Genomic DNA, 19366 nt, shown 5'->3' with positions numbered 1-19366 from the left:
GCCATTTTTTTTCAGTGACTTCAGTGAGGTTTTGCCAGGATTTCACACAAGTAGCTGCTTGGCTACAGTAGCACCTGGTTTGCCTTTCTTGAGTTGTTCCTGTACAAATAGGCTGCTTGTAGGTGGAACTCACCCCGCCATCGGGTGCCAGCTTTGGGGACAGCAGAAAGGCCGGGTGTCACACAGCAGGTTTGTACACCTATGGTTGGCTGTAGGGATTCATCAGTTGGTCAGGGATGTACCTTGTGCCACCTGCCTCCCCTCAGCCTTCATAACCCCAGGTCTGCAGGCAGTGGGATGTGGGGAGAGGGACGCTGCCCTGAGGCTGATCTGTACACTTCCCTCTGGCCAACGATGAGAAATCTGATACGTTATCAGCTGAGATGCTGGGACTGAGAAAGGGAGAGCGAGGCAGCCAGAGAGAGATTACAATTTAATAAATAGCAAAGATAGGGTTAGCCACTATCAGTTTAAGTTTAATACCATTAGCCCTTGTACTGGTGGTAGTGATGTATGTAGGACAAAGCACCCAGAGGCTCCGGGGAGTAACCGGCCCGTCTGCGGTTTCAGGCGCTTGGCAGGAGAATTTCCCAAGGTGTAAAAATACCCAGGATGAATCAAAATGATAGAAATGATTTCTCCCCGATACACCTGCCTACTATCGGTGCAGCAGCAAGAAGAACAGGAGGAGCCATCCTAATCAGTCGCGTTTTTCCCAAAGCAGATTTGTTTTTGTGAGTTTTTTTACACAGGAGGGGCACGGAGGCAGTGCTTGGTGCTGTGTGGGACCTGCCTGCTCTGAGCGAGGTCCCGTTCTCCCCACAGCAGTTGGGGAATCGTGACAGGACACCCAGATGGGAATCATGCTGCCAGACCTGTGCTCGTAACACGGAAAGGCAGTGCAAAGGGAGGGAAGATAAAAACCCGAGCGTCAGCAGCCTTTCGGTTTTTTACAAGAAAGCTTTCTGTGCAGTTAATCCCTCCAACCTGCATCTACATTAACACTTGCACCTCACACGTTGCTGCTAAGAAGTTTTGGCAGCTCCTGGCCCTGATTGCAGAGGTAACGCTACACTTGTCTCCTTTGCTCTCACTCAAGTATCTCTGGAACCAGAGACCGGCACTCTACGAAGTTTCTCCTTGTACACGTATGCAGTCAGCTTGGCAGAGCTTCAAAAGCCATTTGCCTTATTATTCATATGTCTGCTTATAGGAGCAGAAATGCTCCCATTTCTCACTTTCAAAATAAGAGCAGACCCCAGCAGAGAAGAGATTTCTCATCAGTGTTCCTGGCACAGCAGCATGAGCTCATCACCACCCTGCTGGGTGTGTGGAGCAGGGTTAGAAGGCCCCGATAGCCAGGTGGGCACATGAGCAGCCTTATGGAGAATGCCCCAAATCAGCAGGCTCCTGAGGCGTGAGCAGAGCGGGGTCTTGGGGTCTCACAAATGCCTATGGAGGATGACTTGAAAAAGGAGGCTTCAAAAAAGACCAAATTTTGCTTTTCCTCCTGTAGCAAGGATAGCTGACAACGTGGAAATGTTGCAGAGACTCAGACATAATAGAAACTGAGCCTCCTCGCTGCATTTTCTCAAACAAGCTTCAAGAACCCTTGCCTTTAAACAAATTAGGAGACTGAAGTAACCTTATAAATCCAAAGACCCATTAAAAGTTGAAATATTTGGTCATTCCTCCTCTCGGTTCAAACTGGGATTCATCCAGAGTTCAAGTGCGTGTATCGCACGAGAGCCACGGTCCCATTTCGTAGAGGTCCATTTCAGTGTTGATGGTTTTCTAGTGCCAGGAATCTACTCTGCAGCCAGGCAGGGAGATAAATCAAAGCTGTGCGCGCTGATGAAATTCAGGAGCCAGAAGTCACCATTGCAGCCCATATAAATCCCTGGATGCCAGCCCTTGTGCTTTTGTCCGTGCCATTAGAGTTCAAAATTATCTGCCCCTCTTTGCTGATGTATGGATTAACCGACTGCCCGAGTGTTTACTAACGGTTATCACCCGGTACTTTGGACGTTATCAGAGGAAGGGACGCCTGCCGCAGGGCTCGGTCTCTCACCCTTTCTATTACCACCTGTCAGTGGCAGAGAGTGTGCTGTGAAGCTGTACAGTCACAGAGCACAAGTGTAGATAGTTTCTGACGGCTGATCAAAGGGGAAAACCAAAGGCCTGATAACAAGGACGTGTTTCATGTACTTTTAACTTTGAGAAACATTGGCATTTGCATTTTTTTCCCCTCTGCAGGCTGGCAGAAACCAGGCACAATAAATGCTGCATATTCAGTTACCTAATAGTGGGGTAAATGGTATGTGCTTGAAGCAACAAAGCGTGACTGCAGCCTTGCTCCAAGTGGGAATGGTTTCAGTAAGCCTCCGTGGAAGACTTGCTGTATAACAGAGCAGAATGATTTTAATTTGTACTTTGAAGTGATCTTGAATTCAGAATCTAATCTTTGCATTCGGCAGGGCATCTTATACTGCTGTGAATGAGGTAATAACTGTAAGCCAAGGAGTTCCTTTCAGTGTCTCTGTAGGTGCATGCGCTCCGTCGTAGCCAGCATCCTGGTGAAGCCCTGCTGATGAAAGGGTCTCTGTTAGCTCCAGTTTCAGGTAACATTTCCCAGCGCAGGGACAGAAAATCCACACAGCCAGGCTGAAAGCGGGGCTCGCTGTTTTCCTCGAGCACCAAACAAAGCAAGCAGGCTGTGTGCCCTTCCCTCACCGGTGCGTCTCTACACGAGAGCAATAGGACAGAAACTGCAGTTTGTGGCCAGCAGAGCACAGGGGAAAGAGCTCGACAGCAAAGCAGTAAAAGACAAATCAACTTTCAGACTGATTTCTACCTGTGTGATGTACTTAATAACCTCAGCAGGTTTTTTTTACAGTTCCCGATTCTCTTGCCATTTGCATCGGGGTCACTATGCTGGTTGCAGTGGAGCTTCTCCCAGCTCTCACTAGTGAGAGACAAGAACTGGGTCTGTGTTTGTGACTGAACATTTTTGCTTCAGCCTGCCAAGTACCTGGCTCTCTGCTTGCTCCTCCTGTGCTGTTAACACCACCATTTTAACTAATGTGCTAAAATGAGCTTTGCAGGAACTCCAAACACGAGACCTTCTTTCTTTCAAATGCCGTAAATATTATACATGGAAGTGCTGTGGTCCCAGGGTCTCCCGAACATCTCCCGTTTGTTTGTTGAAGGTGCCTTTGACCGGAGCGTGACCCTGCTGGAGGTGTGCGGGAGCTGGCCCGAGAACTTCGGTCTCCGTCACATGTCTTCCATGGAGCACACAGACGAGGGCCTCCGGGAGCGCCTGGCCGATGCGATGTGCGAATCCCCCAGCAGGGACATAGTGGGATCAGGAACAGGTACAAAGAAGAGGTGTGATCAGAGATCACTTACATCTCACCCAATGGTGATTTTTATTTTTATTTTAAGCTTTGCTTCTCCTTTCCTCTGCGCTCTACCTCTGTCTTTATGGGGGTCTCGGTGTGAGAAAAGTCAGAAACCACTGGTAGGTCACACAAATGTAGTCAGGGAGGTCTAAAGGGGCGTGAAGAAAAACGCTGGCTTTAAGCTCCCTGGCCGTACTGCGCTGCTGAGGACGCTCCTCCCTCCCCAGCCAACACAGGAGCATCCCCAGGCTCTGTGCAGATTGCTGCCCTTGCCCACGCTGATCCAAACAATGTCATAATCGCACACATCCTAATTTTGTGTCCTGAATAGAGCTGTTGTGAAACTGGTTCTGTAATCCAAATTAATCCATCTTCATCAGTGTCCATTATATTGATAAATTATATCATCTGTTTAAGTAAATGGAATGGCACGTCAGAGATTATGCTGCTCAGAAGGGGCCCAGCGGTAGGAGATGTTCAGAAATGTGAAAGCTCAGTTATTGTGGTTTTATTGTCTCCATTAATTTTGACTTGTGTTAAAAACGCCCTCTAGTAAAAGGTCTAGGCCCATCTTTGATGTGTGCACCATTTGCGTTGTGACCAGCAGCTCACAGCGATGGTGGCTTCTAACATCAGCTGCCAGCTCACTTGTCACTCTTCTGGCAGACTGCCTGGGAAGGAGGAAAGGAGGAACTCAAGCAGTAACGTAGGGGTATGCCAACCTCCTGACATCACAGAAGGGCTGCGTAGGGCAGGAGCTGCTCATCTTTGCCCTGCTGTGAGCACTCTTAGCTCTGCGCTGCTCCAGCTGGAAGAGGCTCAAGGGCTTTCCCATCAGGGCTTGTCCCTCACTTTGCAGCTCACAGAATTGTAGCAGGTCACCGCGCTGCTGCCACCTCCCACCAACTGGAGGAGATTGAAAATCAGCAGTTTAAGCCCCTGCCTGTACGTGCAAGTAGCAGTAAGCAAGCTGACACATGGTGCAGAGCACCCTTTGTACCCCAGCTTGTCATCTCTCCAAGTCTTTCTTCTGAGTTGCTACTGCTGAAAGGGATACAGCCATGGGATGGTTTAAGATTCAGTATTAGCAGAAAGGTTGACTGAACACTAAGTATGGGTCTCAGTTACAAATCTGGTGCATGTTCTCAGTACCTTGCTGCCTTGGACAAGGCACTTAACATGCCTATGGTTGCTCCATCACTGCAGTGGGAATAGAGATGCCTCACGTTGCAGGTGTGGAGTTTAAGAGGCTCCTGTTTGCAAAGGGCTGTGAAGATGGAAAACCAGGCTGTGCAAATGGAGAAATGCACTTATTTCATTGCTTATTGACCCATTCTATGAGCAGAATGAACTTCCTCAGATGGATTGGCTCCCCTCAGGTTGGGTACCTTAGGGGAAAGGTGAAGGCAATAATTTCTCTGGAAGCTGAAGCTATCTAGATGTGACAAGTTGAGGTTACTGACTGCCCCAGAAACTTTATATTACTCTATAAATCAAGGACTTTGTCAGGGTATTTTCCTTCCTGTGTTTTCCTTCTATTTTCACCAGTGCAAGCCAGCTGACACCAATGAGTGCCAATTTCTTTGCTGTAAGATTAGGCTCAGAATACTGCAGGTGTAAAGGCAGAAGGGGACTGTATACAGAGATGCCATCAATCAGCTAAGATTTCCCCCTGCTATTGCTCTAGACACATAAATCTTCATCATGAGTGTAAGATAGATGCCATCTCAAAGCAGCAAATGTAATCACCACTGCACAGTAGTGAGTAACATGAGCACTGACCCAGCTCACCCCATCCCACTGCCCCGCTCACACTGTCGTTATGCTCTGTGTTCTTCTGCCTGGTGTGGGATTCTCTCTATCACTAACGTACATTATTCTTAGGATATGGGCATGTGGTGACTCAGTGCAGCCGAGAAAACCTAGTGATAAGGCTGTGAACTCCCATGCCCTTTCCACTTCCATCCCCTAGCAGCTCTTGAACTGTTCTTCTTAACCAGATGCCCATAAAAGTACTCTCCTGCTCTGCTGATACCTGGAAAGCTGCACTTGCCCAGGGAGTCGACTGGTGCTCATGCAGCATGCGTGACTGCACTCCCGGCAGGCTGCCAGCAGCCGTTTGTCAAAGTGGGGATCGCATTAAAGCGCTAGCATCTGTCTGCTGCTTAATAAATGGGGAAAGATAAGTTCGGAGGTACATTACCCCTGCTTCAAAGAAGAGGTGTCTTTGTTGGCTCCTAACAAGTAGGATAGTTTTAACTTCCCCCAAACCACTTACATGTTAACAAGCGCAGGCTGAATTGAATTTATCTTTGGAAAACATTCTGTTTTCTGGCCTAGCTCTTCCTTCCTTGGATTCCCTTCCACCCACTCACCTCAATGAAATGATAGCAAGGAGCTCAGCAGAGAAGATGCCATAAATTTGCTTGTTGGTAGTTGATTTCTGTGTTGGTACTGCTTCCAAAGACAGTAATTACATTTCTACGTTGGACTCAAAATTATGTAATTTATGAACCTCACTCTAATAATCCTAAAATGACTGACTGTAGCTCAGAGTTTTGCATGCCTTTAACCCTTATTTGTGCTCCTTTAGCTCTTTTTAGTCCTTAAACACATTAGTAGGATTTACAAAGTCTTTTTTGAACTGAAACATAGGTAAATATCTAACCCTGAATGTGAAAGTATGTGCTTGCATAGTGCTCAGGTCCACAGTGTGGACAAAGAAAAAATGGGCAATCGGATGGACACTGAGACTTTATCAAGTGCTCAGCTGAGCCTGACATGCACTTAATGGCAAGAGATAAATAGATTCTTTTAATGCCTTAACTGTTAGGACATAGCTGACACGTAGATTTATATAGTAATCAGGGCTGATATGCAACAGTAGTGCAGAGGAAGCGCATGTTCATAGTACCCAGACCACTTTGGGAAGCAGATATTAATGGTATCTTTGTTCCTTACCTACCCCATTGCATTGCAAAGCTGGATCAGCAACACCTCACTGGTTCAGCGCTCCAAGCTACTGGCTGTGGCAGAAATCACCCACAAGTTGGTTATATAGGCAACATCAAGCTGGAGGACACAAAAAGCATGAGTCGTAATCCAGCCTTTGCAAGGAAGGGGAGTTAGATGGCCTGACTGCTCCTTCCCATCCCTGACTCCGGCTAGTTGCCAGGGGCTGTCGGACAGTGGACGAGAGAAGAATCAGGTCTGGAAAATGACCCCCCAAAAGTCTACTTTCTTTGTGACCTAAATGATAACTTCAGTCGTCCAGCTAGTTGACTTGATTGGGAAACCAGCTTTGCTCCTTGTTATGCAATTATCCAGACGACCCATGTCTATCTTAAGTGGAGTCTGCTGTACATAAGCTGTCAGCCTAGATACACATTTAATTCCAAAGGAGGCATAAATTGGCAAAGATGCAAAAATATGTTTTTGCTGTTTCACTTTCTGCCAAACTCTAACTGAAAAAAATAATCGAAAATCTACTCACCAAATGTTAGTGGTCAGTGACCTCTTGCTTGCAAAGCTTTGTTTTCAAGCAACTACAGTGTTTACATTTGCAGTATAGTTTCTGAGTATGTGCTGGAGCTCTACATTGCATTTTCAATAACAAAAGCAAAGCTAGTATTGTGATTTATGAAACTGTGTTTCCAGGGGACAGATCTCAAACAGGACATGCAGAAATCTCCAGCCCAGGCTGGAGCTCTTTGCCTCCAAAAATGCCATAATCAGTAAATCCTCTGACTCATGTAGTCCTTCAACAAGCACATTTCTTACACTTTCAAATGCACGGTGGTCATCTCTAGGCATAGTACTGAAAATCAGCTGTAACATGGGGCCAGGCCTTTGCAGTCTGGTGGAGAGGATGTGTTCTGAAATACACCTATGGAGGACAATTTCTGCAGCCCCATTTCTGTGCATGTGCTGAACCTGACAAGACAGATTCCTCTTCCACCGTACCGCTGGTGTGGTTCCTTTCCATGGAGGTATAGCACGGGAGGGTCTGTGTACATCCCAGGAACCCAAATTCATTAAGTCTTTTGCTACGTCCACTTTAGGTGTAGGCCGGCCTTAAAGAAAAGCAGTGGATGTGAACTCGCTGGCTGCAGAGCAGCAGAAGGGAGCATGAAACCTTGCAGCTGTGGCCCTAAGGAGAGGTGCTCCCTCAGGCTGGATGTCAGCCTGGCTCCACTGTGTTCCACTGGGTGTGCTCCACCGTCACATGGCTTAGCAAATCGAAACCCATTCCCTACATCTTTCCCAGCTTATTACTACAAAGCACACAGCACAGTGGCAGCAGGGTAGATTTATTCTTCAGGAGACTTCACACAACACCCGAATTTCCAATGGAGGATTGTCAGTACATACAATAAGTACGCATCTCTGTGCAGGTTACTGCCAGGACAGGCAATGCTGCAGACTTTGTGTGCAATGCTTGTGCTGCTGCAGCTGTCAACCTCTGCTTTTTCTGCCAGGAACTCTGAAGTTTTGCATCTCAGAACCCATGCTGTTAGTTCTGAACAGGGAAAGATGCAACTGTGGCAACATTGGGATGAATAAAACCCACAAGAGCCAAAGACTTGCTACATCATGTAAAGCAAGGTCTTTAGAGCCCTTTATAAAGTTTCCTTTAAAAAAAAAAAAATCTATTTATTTTCACTTTCAAAACTCCTGAAAACAACGTCAGCTACCAGCAGTGGCACGTCAATGGCAGCAGAGGTGTGAGCACAGCAGAGCCCCGCGCAGGCCCTGCGTAGGAACCTTCTGGATTCCTTCCAGATGTCATCAACAAACTCCTAATGCAATGAAGGAGGCTCATATGTTGAAGCAAACTCTTTAACCTGATTAATGGGGTGTAAGTAAGTGGAGCTAATTAGAGTTGCTGGTAGGGAATGCCCGTCCGAGCGCTGGGAGCCGCGTTCAGGCCGCTCTGGCTCCCGGCCGCCACACAGGGCCGAGCTGCGGCCGTCCCTCAGATGGATGCCACGGCCCAAAGCCTCACGCAGCTCTTGGCACCTCCGAGCTTGGCAAGCAAAAGCTTCACTTGGTGCTTTTCCTTCCTTCCTTCCTTCCTTTCTTCCTCCTTTCTTTCCTCTTCCTTCTAATCTCCCTAAGGTTTTTTTCCCCTCTCTCCCTTCAGTTGGTCTCGGTCCTAACTCAGACGTGGAGAATACAAGAGCACAGATCAATTGGTTTTCCCTTTGAAAAGCATTTCTGCAAAGAGATTTCTGCATAGGTTCAATGCAAAATCAGCTCCGGCAGCAAACACAGTGGCATATCAAATAACATTGATGCTAAAAGCAGCCTTTGAACTTTCAGAATATTCATCCCAGGGTCAGAGATTAAATTACCCCCTCAATTAAGTCTAAGAGCTCAATGTTCTTCCTACAAAAGGTTTATTTGGATGAGACTCTTTAAAAAAAAAGAAGATGAAGCTTCAGGGCTCTTGAGGAGCCGCCATGTTTGAAGTGCTGGGTAAGAAGAGCAGCGTTTGTGCTGCACACATCTCGGTGTGCTTTTGTCGCTCGTTTCCCACATGCGAGGTGCAGCACCAGAGGCACCGAGGGCTCCTCCTGCCCTGCCCACACAACTGCCAGCCCCACTGCGGGGCTCTGTGGGCCACTGGGTGCATTCAGACCCCACTACTGCCCAGTCCCCAGCTGCCCTGGTGCTCCGCTCCTCAGCTGGGGCTGCCTGCGGCCCACATCCAGCTCAGGGCTCGGAGTGGGATTTCCTCTGGGCCCATCGGTGCGTCCATTCGGTGGGCGGGGGAGGGAATGTCACTACCACAGATGTCTTTGGTGTGAATTCAGGTTCATTGCTGCTCATAGAAAATACCCGCTGCTGTTTCTGAGGGGCACACTGATGCTGAGAGACATCTGACTTTCTGCTCTTTGATAACAAGTTGGTCGGCTGTGCTTATTTCCTCTTGCTCGTGGTTTGGGGAGATTCCTGGTATCTTTCTTCTCATTCAATCAAGGCACTTTTTAAGAAATATTTTATTTTTGATACAGAAACAGCCGGTGAAGTAGCAGTAAAAAACATCACCGCAAAGAGGCACATGGCTTTGAAATGTTTTGGTATGTAACATGACTGTATTGTTCTCAGGTCTGAACTTCTGCACAAAGGCTATTTCTCCTTGCTATAAAAGCAAACCCTCTGTCAGGTTTCCAGGGGTTACGCACATAGCGTGGTCGTAGGGGAGCAAAACAAAAAATATCTGAGCGTTTCAAATCATGTCGCAAATAACATTGTTCTGTTTCTCTCCTTAAATGAACAAGAGTTCCTTTGATTTTTTTTTTTTTAAGTCAAATTTAGGATTCTGCTGTTCAGAGCAGAGAGGTCACAAGGCCCTAATGTATTTAGCATTGACTGCCCTCTCTTGTAGTGCGTCTATTAGTCAGTAATTTGATTTGTACCTATTCATTTGCAGTCCCTGCAGGAGCTCTGAGCTGGCCCCAAGTATAATTGGTGCTGTCTCTATTTTTACATCATTAGATTAGCCCCGACTCCTGGCCACTTGTTGTCTGCGCTTGTCTGTCCATTTATACAACCTAATGTAACACAAAATTCATTACTGATCACATTACTTTCAACTCTGAAGCCAGCTTTGTGATAAACATTTTGTTAACCCTTTCTTGCCAGCACACAGACCTGGGGGATAAATGCAGTTTCCCTTTGCAGAAAAATCAATACCATAATAAAACAAAGTGCAGTCACATTTCTAGATTTGTCATTCCTCCCAGAGAAAGTAATGGGGAGAAACATGCACGGGATGACTAAATGATGTCTGTACCCAGGCATCTCGGGCTGCTGTATGCGAAATGAGCTCAGCAGTGTCCTTTCTGCTGGAATATAAAGAAGTGACACCAGATAGGGCCAGCACTCAATTTAAAACTTAATTTCTTACTCATTGTTCTGCAAGTGTTTTAGCTCTCCTGTGCAGGCTGTAATCAGGTTATGACATTATTGGAACTGGACATTTTTCTTCCAGTGCTTTGTCTCCAAGTAGTTCACAGAGAAACAATTCCCTTTCTCCATAGAGATTTGTTATTATGTTGGGTTTTGGTTTGGTTTGGGTTGTGGTTTTCCTTACTAATGATTAAGCAAATTAATTTTCCTTCTGCAATACTCCAGCACTTCACAGAAAAATGTCCCTTCTCTCTAGCTTGGTTTTGCTCACGTATGAGTGTTTTGCTGAGCACCTTGTAAAGCATTAAGCTTTTTGCATCACTGAGGCTTCTGCTATTGATTTCAGTGGAAGCAAGAGGAAAGCACGGTAGGTATTCATTTAGGGCTGATTCTGCAGAGGGCTGCGCATCCTAACAGCACTGTTTGCAGTGTCCTGACCATGAGGTGATGCTTTGATGCTTACTGTTCAGAGAGATGTGGTTTGGTGCATGCAAAAGCTGTGGATTTTTAACAGGTTTTTTTTTTTTTTGTTTTAATTGATTTTCTGTTTGTACAGCTTGGCTTGGGAGTCTCTTATTTGGGGATTTCTAAATATTTAGAAACATTTCTCAAGTGTTTGTTACATGTTCCCTTTAAAAGCCAGAGTTCTGAAGCATGCCCCACACCGAGGAGTCCTGCACTGAGCAGGGTGCGGGAGGCGAGACGGCCACGTGGGATTTTTCCATCTCTGATTTCTGTAATTACCCTGCTGTTCCTTTTACAGTCCTCACGTTGTATTTCTGTGTAGGATACAACTTAAGGCAAGCATGTATTTCTTAGTAAGTACAAGATCCCCCATCTCCCACCGTGCGAAGCGGGTATTTTCACAGCTGTTTGTGAGCCAAAGCTTGTTGCAGCTGCTGACGTGATGGCAGAACGATGACAAGACAGTCCTCTCTGTCCTCCCAAAGCCAGAAGCCCTGGAGCAGCTCTGGGATGGAGGCTGGGGGTGTTCTGCTGGTCGGGGATGGTTGGGTACACTCTGCTCCTGTTTCTGCTTGCTGTGTGGTGCAGATCTGCCATGCATCTGGCATTAACTCTTTGGAAGTTCAAGCCTTTTGTTATCTCGAAACAGCACATGGCCAATCTGCCCACTCCCTGTCCTGCCCACGTAGGACATCAGTGTCACACCGATGCTGAGGGCATCTCCTGTTCCCTTGGTTGGGGAAGCAAGATGGCCAAAGTCGTGGCAGAGCTCTCATCAGGGGAAACAGGAGAGGAGACTGGAGCACGGAAACCCATTTCTGCAACAAATTGTTAAGTAGTCAAGCCGTTCAATGAACGCTTCTTATTAGAGAGATGCAATGAAGGATGAGTCACCAAACAGCAAAATATGCATTAGCACAGCGAAACTCCCATCGGTAAAGTCCAGGTCAGAAGCTGGAGCAATTAAAACGTTCCAGTGTGTTCCAGCCCTTCGGCCCTGCAGCTCTCAGCCTGCAGAGGTCCATCGCCACATCTGCTGCTCGGCTCCAGGAGGCAGCAGTTGCTCAGCAGGCTCCTGGAGTGCCACCTCGGTGACTCTGAGGCCTTCTTCCATCCTTCTGTATCATTTCCTATCATCATACTGCGTTCCTGCCATCGCCTCTCATCACCCCCTGCGTTTCCCTAACGGAGTATCAGACAAATAGTAACCTGATTGCTCTGATAATCTAGCCTCGCTATCCGCATTGGAGTCTCAGAGTATCAGGGCTGGGGGCCTTGTCCTTGCTTAACAGCTCTGTTGTTGACTATCTGATGCTTGTCTGGTGCTGGTCAGACAGAACACGAGGAGCAGGGAGAGGCAGCAAGGAAAAGAAAGAAAAAAAAAAGGGGGATTTTTACTGGGGCAGCATCTCCTGCATGGCTCCCATGGGGGCAGGTTTAGTGGCAGCCCCAGGAGCAGGCAGTGCTGTGCCAGCCCACGGCAGTGCTTGGAATGCTTAGCTCTCCTCCAGGTATCTATCCTAATTCACAGCATGAAAACACTATCTTTCCTTCCATTCCTAGCCAGCTGTCTCCCCACCATGGATAATACATAAAACGGTAGACTTTTATTCATTAACATTTATGGGAAAATGTTAATATTAAACTGTAAGTGAAAAGCCCTATCTTATTGAATTCTGCTGTGTTATTGGGAGCCTAATTACATTTTGCATTTAAATAAAAACCAGATGACGTTCAGGACAGTCAGGCAAGCATTCTGTAAGTGAGAATTTATCTTGCGATCTGGGTAAACAATGTCTCATCATTTAACAGTTATTATAAATAATGGGTTTTTAAGCACTTTGCTGGGAGTTCATATTGGCTCCACACGGGTTGCTCTGAGAGAATCTCCGTGACATCTTCCAGGCATCCGGTGAGGAGGAATCACATCCTCAGCTCACGTCTCAGGCTGCAGCAGTTCTCATCCTGCTCTCCTCTTGCTGAACATTTTATGCACAGCCCCATCAGACCTTACGCTGCCTACTGCCTTTTTAGTGAGATGTTCTAGCTCATGTTTCCAGATCACCCTGGCAGCCAAGACACTGTATTTTAGGGGGGGGGGGTTGTATTTATTTGTTATTTCCTTGGTCAGGGACTTTCTTAGTATCTGCCCAACACATGAACTCTGTCTGCTTCAAAAGCTGATGGTTCCAAAGAGGTTTTTCTGGGAAGGACGCAGCAGTGTTGGCAGCCTGGAGCAGCCCCGGGTGAGCGGGATGGAAGCGGTGGTGATTTCCCAACCAGGTACCAAAGCAGTCCCTTGCAGTGTGCTCTGGAGGGATGCTTGAGATTCCCTGAGACTCTTCTGGTTTTCTCCTATTCCAGAGCACAGCATTTCCATGGAGGGTATCTCCCTCCTGCACACACCTCTCCAAGCAGCTCTTCCCACTGGCTGCTCCATCTCTTGAGGCCAGGCCACCAAGTGGAAACGAGGCATGGTGGCAATTAGCAAAAGACAAATTAACCCAGCAGCCTTCCTCCCTAATCTGGAGGCAGCAGTGAGCAGATGAACTGCACAGGGACAGGTCCTTAACCTGAAATCTGGACTTGAGCTTCAGATGTCACTTCTGTCAAGACTCCATATTTATGTCTAACATCAGGATTTGGAGCTACATAATAATGCATGACGTACAGAGAGCTTGAAGCAATCTTGTGAGCAAGGAGCCCACCAGATGGGCTGTGGTTTTCCAGCTAGCACCCAACACAGGGCTTGATTTTAAGAGTGCTCCTGCAAGCTCTGAGCACTTCATAGAATTGGGTCTGTGTTTAGAAAACAAGTTTGCTTAAAACAACGTCATCTTTAAAATAATGGGCTAAATAGATGGAATGAATTCTGTTTGGAGCTGGAATTGCTGGGATGTGTGGTGTTTCTCAGTGATGCTGAGATCTGCTCGCAGGGGATGGAAGGAGGAGACCTCTGCTGCATAGGTTCCCACCTGCGCTGCTGGGGCTGGAGAGCCTGAAGGTGCTTAGAGGAGCAGACGAGGCTCATCCTGGGTGACATCATTTGTGTTGCTGAATGCACTTCAGCACGGACCTTCTGATTTGGACCAGCTGGACATCTGCTCTCCCCGCACATCCAACTTTTCCCTTTGAATCAAACCCAAATTCCAGTCCATTCCAGCTTCCTCATCATCATCACTCTGCGCCAGGGAGGCAGCCCAGAGCCACTCAGTAGCTTTCCTCGCTGTCCAGAGATCCACTTCGTGTCAGAAGTGCTACAAGTGGTGCCAGAATTATTTGCTTTGTAATATTATACTTTTAAAATGAACTCAGAAGAAAATGAACGTCAGAAGCTCATAATCCTCCCGACACATGCGAGGTGCACACGGGGGCACACGCTGCTGTCCTCTCATCGCCTTATCTTCCTAAAGGCAAACTTACAAGGAAACCCAATAACCAAGGCAACCTCACAAGAGGGGAAGAAATAGGTCTTAGGCATGAAATGGGAACAAAAGAGGTTTATCTCCTCCGGAACTCCCGAAGGCTGTGGGTGCTGTGGACTCCAGGCATGGCATGCGCTGCGGGGCTGGTAGGTGCTGTGAACACCCAGATTGCATTTCGTTCCTGCTTCCCTTTGTGGAGGCAGAGGCTGACAGAGGGGTCACTATTGAGCAACCCGTAACCCTGGGAATGAGAGCCCAAACCCAGGAATTTTAATACAGTGTTTTCTCAGCGAATGCTTTTGGTCTGACCTACACAGATGTGCTGCTTGCGTAAGTGAAGATACACAATCGTTCTGCCTAAATACATTCACAAATGCATGTACTCTGGCCTGCACAGGAAAGCGTGTGTTCCATGTAAGGCACGTGGTGGGCCTGACACCAGCAACATGCTGCAGCTTTCAGGGCGGAATAGGAGGGAGTGCCTTTACACCACAGCAAATGAGTGCCGGCATCCCCATGTTTAAAACCCAACTGGAAATCTTGCATGAGGAGCTGTGGGCTTCCACCACGAGCACAGAAATCTGCTCTCTGTAACCATTCCAGTTCTTGAAATTTCACATACCGGCTGCAATGGGCGGCTCATCCTCCTCAAGTGCCATTTAGGTAGAAAAATACCCTAACCCTCTTCCCAAAAATATCTACAGCTCGAAGGAACTTGAGATTATTTTTCGAAAGCTCTGCAGTCGCTGTGAAAGTGCCTCTCGCAGAGAATATCGTCTCTCTAAATGCTCGTCCTTTATCTGCTGCACTTTTCACCCTCCATAAAACGTTTGGCGTCAGGTCTGGCAGGATGCCGGAGCCTTGGGGCTCATGGAGCACGGAATCCAGCGCTGTGGAGCTTTTGGGTTTCTCTTTTTAAGCAAAAAAAACAAGATTTATTATTATTATTATTATTATTATTATTATTATTATTATTATTATTTGTAGACCTTTTAAAGAGTTTTGTAAATTCTTGCAAAGTTCACACCTTGAAATCTTTCCTCGGCATCTCAGCCATCTCTCCATGTGTGGAGTAAGCCCAGCATTTCTGTAGGCTCAGTTCTGTGCACGTTGGATGTTTGGCATCCTAGCACTGAAATAAGGCACTCGAAATGTGCAGTCTCTGAGGGGCTCTGATGTGCAGAAGTCTCAGTCTCTGTCCCCCTGGCAATCCCCTGCCTTCCGTACCCCCGCTCTACCTGCTGCATCCTGCACCTGCTTTCCAAGATGCCAGCTTCCATCTCCAAGTGCATCACGTTAACGAACTCTATGTGGACTCAGCATTAGAGTTACCATAAGGTAGTCTGACAGCAGCTAATATTTTACATTGGCCACGGAGCTTCAGAGGAGCTGTACAGGCAGTGTTTGCAAGTCTTCTTGACTTTGCAAATTTAATGCGGGTGCTCCCGTGGTGTCTCAACGTTTTGAAAGATGCAGTGCTGGGATGAAATGCTTTTAATACAGGGATTGATTTTCAGTGTTCAAGTGCCATAGTGCTACGTTCCCTCTTGTGAAGGGAATTTGGAAAAATGAGTTCTTTGGAGCAGGTCTGCAGCGGCCACATGGAGCACTGCAGGGAATGGTCCCTGAGCTGCCCCCACCTGAGTGCAGGGAGAGTGGGTTGAGTGGGCATGGAGACATGGCAGTGATCATCCTCCTTTTTAAGCGTTAAAAGAGATCTAATGAGTGTTCAGTGCTTGCACTTCAGTATTCAAGCTCGTTGTGTGTCAGCGTACCCAGCCCTGCTGGTCCTGCTGCAGGGTGCAGGTTGAGCAGGACTGTATGCTGAGCTCCCTTCTCTGCATGACAGTGCGTTGCAGGCAGCAAAATGAAAATGTTTAAGTAACCCATTCACTGGGGAGCATTGTGTAAATTACAAACAGTTTAAGAGATCCCCAGGACTTACACTGTGTTAATATAAACTGCCTTTTAGTGTTGGCTTTATATAGGATCCTTTTGAATGAGAATCCAGATGGCAGAAGATACATAATTATTATTCATTACAGTTAATAAGTGACATTCAGGAGCCCCGGTCTGCTCTGCGTGTCCCCTCTGATGGGCATTGTGCAACTATATGAGTAACAATTAGTCCTTGCTGCAGAGTATCTTACAGTTTCAGCTCCAGAGAAGGAGGTGAGAGGAACCTGAGCATTCATCTGGGAGCGAGGAGCAGGCTGTGGCTTGGGGCACATCTGCAGGGAGTGCTCTGCCTGGAAAGGAAAGGAGAAGTTGTCTGTGGTTGTAAAGCAGGGCTCTCACTTTGACCTTATACCTGCTGCTGCAAAATGTGGCTGGGGAGAGGCACAGCATGCCTGCTGCTTGCTTCCCCATACGTACCCCATGGGAAATGCCTGCTTTGCCTTGCACCCTGCGCCCACCCTGTGCCCAGCCCACATCCCATGCCCACCCCACGCCTTGGCACAGGGGCCGGGAAGCTGCTGCCCAGCAGCCCCAGCTCATAGGGGAGCCCAAAAACTTTGCTGAAACAATTGAGATGAATGACAGCACCAAAATCAAGGAGATGCGAGCCCTGCTGGCCATTACCCCACTTCCTGCATTCCTACTTGTTAATTGTATAATTCCTAACGAGTCTTGATGCGTCTGATGGACTTTCCAATACGTGCTCACTCTGACGCTTCCTCCCCTCCCCTCCCCTCGCTCAGCAGAGACCTCGTTCCTTTAAAAACCCCATCCTTAAAAATCAGAAATGCTCAGCCCAGAGAAAGGAAAAGGGAACTTGACATTAGTTGAGCTTGAAAGGCTTGGTGCTGTGAAAAGTGACTGACGTGTGAAAAGAGGCTACAATTAGTTCTTTCCCCGAGCGCTCTCCCATTCAGCGCAGGGTCACTCCTTCAGCGAGCCGCGGCTTTGAGGGTAATGTGTTGTGACAGTTTGAGATGATGAAGAATAATTCTTGTATTCAGAGTTGCTGCCGCTTCCCCGCTGCCCCGACACATCAGGCTGCTGTCGTTGGATCACTCATCCCGGCCGGGGCTCGCACAGCGCTGGGGACGAGAGGGGAAGGGCGGCTGTGCCGGCACAGGGGGCTCTGGGGGGGTCTGAAACGGTGCGTGACCGCCTGGTGTAGGGGAGGGGGCCGGGGAGAAAGGGAAAACCATTAGAAGAAATAATGCACTGGAGAGGAGATTTTTGAGTAGGCATAAAGGAGATACCACGGCTTCGAGTGGACCGCTGCGGCGAGAGCACAAATCAGAAAGGCAGCATAATTTATGAGTGTTCCGGGCAAAAGAGGGCTATATAGATTTTCTTCAGGCATTGAATTAATGCGCCATATAAAATGGTTTCACATTTAGGCTTGGCAGGACTTTCTCCCTTTCTACTCCGTTGACAGTTCCTAGAGCTTTCTGGAAGCGGACGGCAGTCTCTGTGGGATGGGGGGTCATCGTGCCCCCACACCCCGAGCATCCCGGGCTGCTGCTGCTCCTCCTCATCCCCACATCGTCTCTGGGCTCTGGGGAGGCAATGGCTCAGCTGCCAGGAAAGGGGCAGGATCACAAGGGGTGATGCTGCTGATGCTGCTGCCCCGGCATCGCACTCACTGTGGGCTGTGGGGTAACAGCAGGGGTTCCCCCATTGCAGGCACAGCGCTGCTGGCTGCCCGGCAGTGACTCTCCTCATGGCTTCAGCAGATGTTGCTGCTGCTGCTCCTTCATCTTTTTTTCCTGTCTGTGGTTTTTTTCTCCTTTTTTTTTTAGGCCAGGCAGAACTCTGTGAGCTGTTTCCTCCGGGGACACGGGCAGGTTTTAGTATTTACGTTTCCAGTATTAGCATCTATTTGTATTTGTGTTTGTTTTTCACGGGCTTTCAAATGCCTCAGGGAGCCATTTCTGGGGCCAAAATCATGCAAGTGCTGGTCTTCTCACAGTATTTCATTTCCTTGATGGTGGAAACGCAAGGAGAAGAGCAGGTCTCATGTTATTTTGACCCCATAAATAGCTCCCAGGGGCCCCTTTCTTCCTTCTCCCACCCACTCTCCCCCCAAATCAAATATTTAGGTTTCTGCAAAGCCTGACTTCTCAACCCTAGTTATCTTGCTTCAGCAGAAGCAAATTGCAGTTATTACAAAATAGCCAGAGAGTCTATAAGGCAGAATGGGTTTGATATGATGCACAATTTGTTGGCTACCGTACAAGTTCATTATAGTGCATCATAAGCAGTTGTTTTACTGGTACATTTAAGGAAGTTAATGCATCTCGACAGTGTGTGCACAGGGGAGCGCAGACACAATAACCCTCAGACATGCTGGGGCCGAGGCTGTCCATGGCAGAACTCAGCCACAGCTGCACAGCCCTCACCCTGCTCTGCATCCCCAGCTCTCCTGGGTGCATTCTTTCCCAGCGGATGTTCTCCTGGCACACAGGGCTGGTGGGGTCACCTCCTTCCAGTGGTGTGGGGCTGTGCCGTGGGGCTCAGCTGCTCCTTTGATAGCCAGCACCTGAGCACCTGGCTGGAATGGCACTGACCCTGCATGCACTTTGCCCTGGTTGTGGCAGGTCTGGGCCACGGGGCATGCTTGGCACTGGGCTTCCTTTTTTTTTTTTAAATAACATTTTTCATTAATGAAATAAATGGAAGGAAAAAGGGCTGGTTTGGGGGAATGTAGGACGGTGCACTGAGGGGTCCCATTGGCAGGGCAAGGTACCCCAGGTGATTGCTAACATCTCATTGCCCATCCTGTACAGCCAGGTGCCGTGGTGTGACCCATCCCTGCCCAGCAGTGCTGGCTGCTGCCTGGGCCAAGCCTTGTGCAGTGGTTCCTTAGATGTCCGAATACACAGTCCTCTGCCCAGTACGTAATTGCTTCCAGAGCGTGCACATTGCAGCCAGGAGCACTTTGGGAGCACTCAGGCCCTGCGTCTGGAGCAGTGTGTGCAGGGTCATGCTGTTGGGCTGCAGCTCAGGTGTGGGGGCTGCTCCCCTCCGAACACAGAGTGGGCTGTAGGGCTGGAAAACTTGCCTGGAAGCAGCCAGGGGAGATCACCACATGCAGCAAAGTCCTGTGCCCATCCTGTGTCTCTCAGCCTGTTTCCCCGGCTGGCATCAGCCTCTGCAGTGCCACCCCCTGGCAGGCCCCGCAGAGGTGACACTGCTGCCACA

The 19366-nt window shown here is 48.2% G+C and overlaps 1 protein-coding gene across 17 annotated transcripts in view; it reads left to right on the top strand.

The window, feature by feature from the left end:
• BCAS3 (BCAS3, microtubule associated cell migration factor) overlaps window positions 1–19366 on the top strand; it is a 302111-nt gene that overhangs the window by 280550 nt on the left and 2195 nt on the right. For 4 of the 17 annotated variants that reach the window (XM_004946729.5, XM_004946728.5, XM_015296145.4 and 1 more), the window contains 2 exons: window positions 3210–3377; window positions 9422–9487. The exons of 3 other annotated variants lie outside the window; for them this stretch is intronic. In XM_004946729.5, the coding sequence (XP_004946786.1) occupies window positions 3210–3377; window positions 9422–9487 (234 nt within the window). Of the gene's footprint in view, window positions 1–3209; window positions 3425–9421; window positions 9488–19366 lie in introns of all 17 variants that reach the window. 10 more of the 17 variants (XM_004946730.5, XM_415889.8, XM_040650516.2 and 7 more) reach the window with 4 other exon arrangements.

The sequence above is a fragment of the Gallus gallus genome, chromosome 19 (genome assembly GCF_016699485.2).
Source record: "Gallus gallus isolate bGalGal1 chromosome 19, bGalGal1.mat.broiler.GRCg7b, whole genome shotgun sequence".
NCBI classification, from domain to species: Eukaryota; Metazoa; Chordata; class Aves; order Galliformes; family Phasianidae; genus Gallus; species Gallus gallus.
The sequence above is the reverse complement of the archived record's forward strand: the minus strand, read 5'-3'. Positions and strand labels throughout refer to the sequence as shown.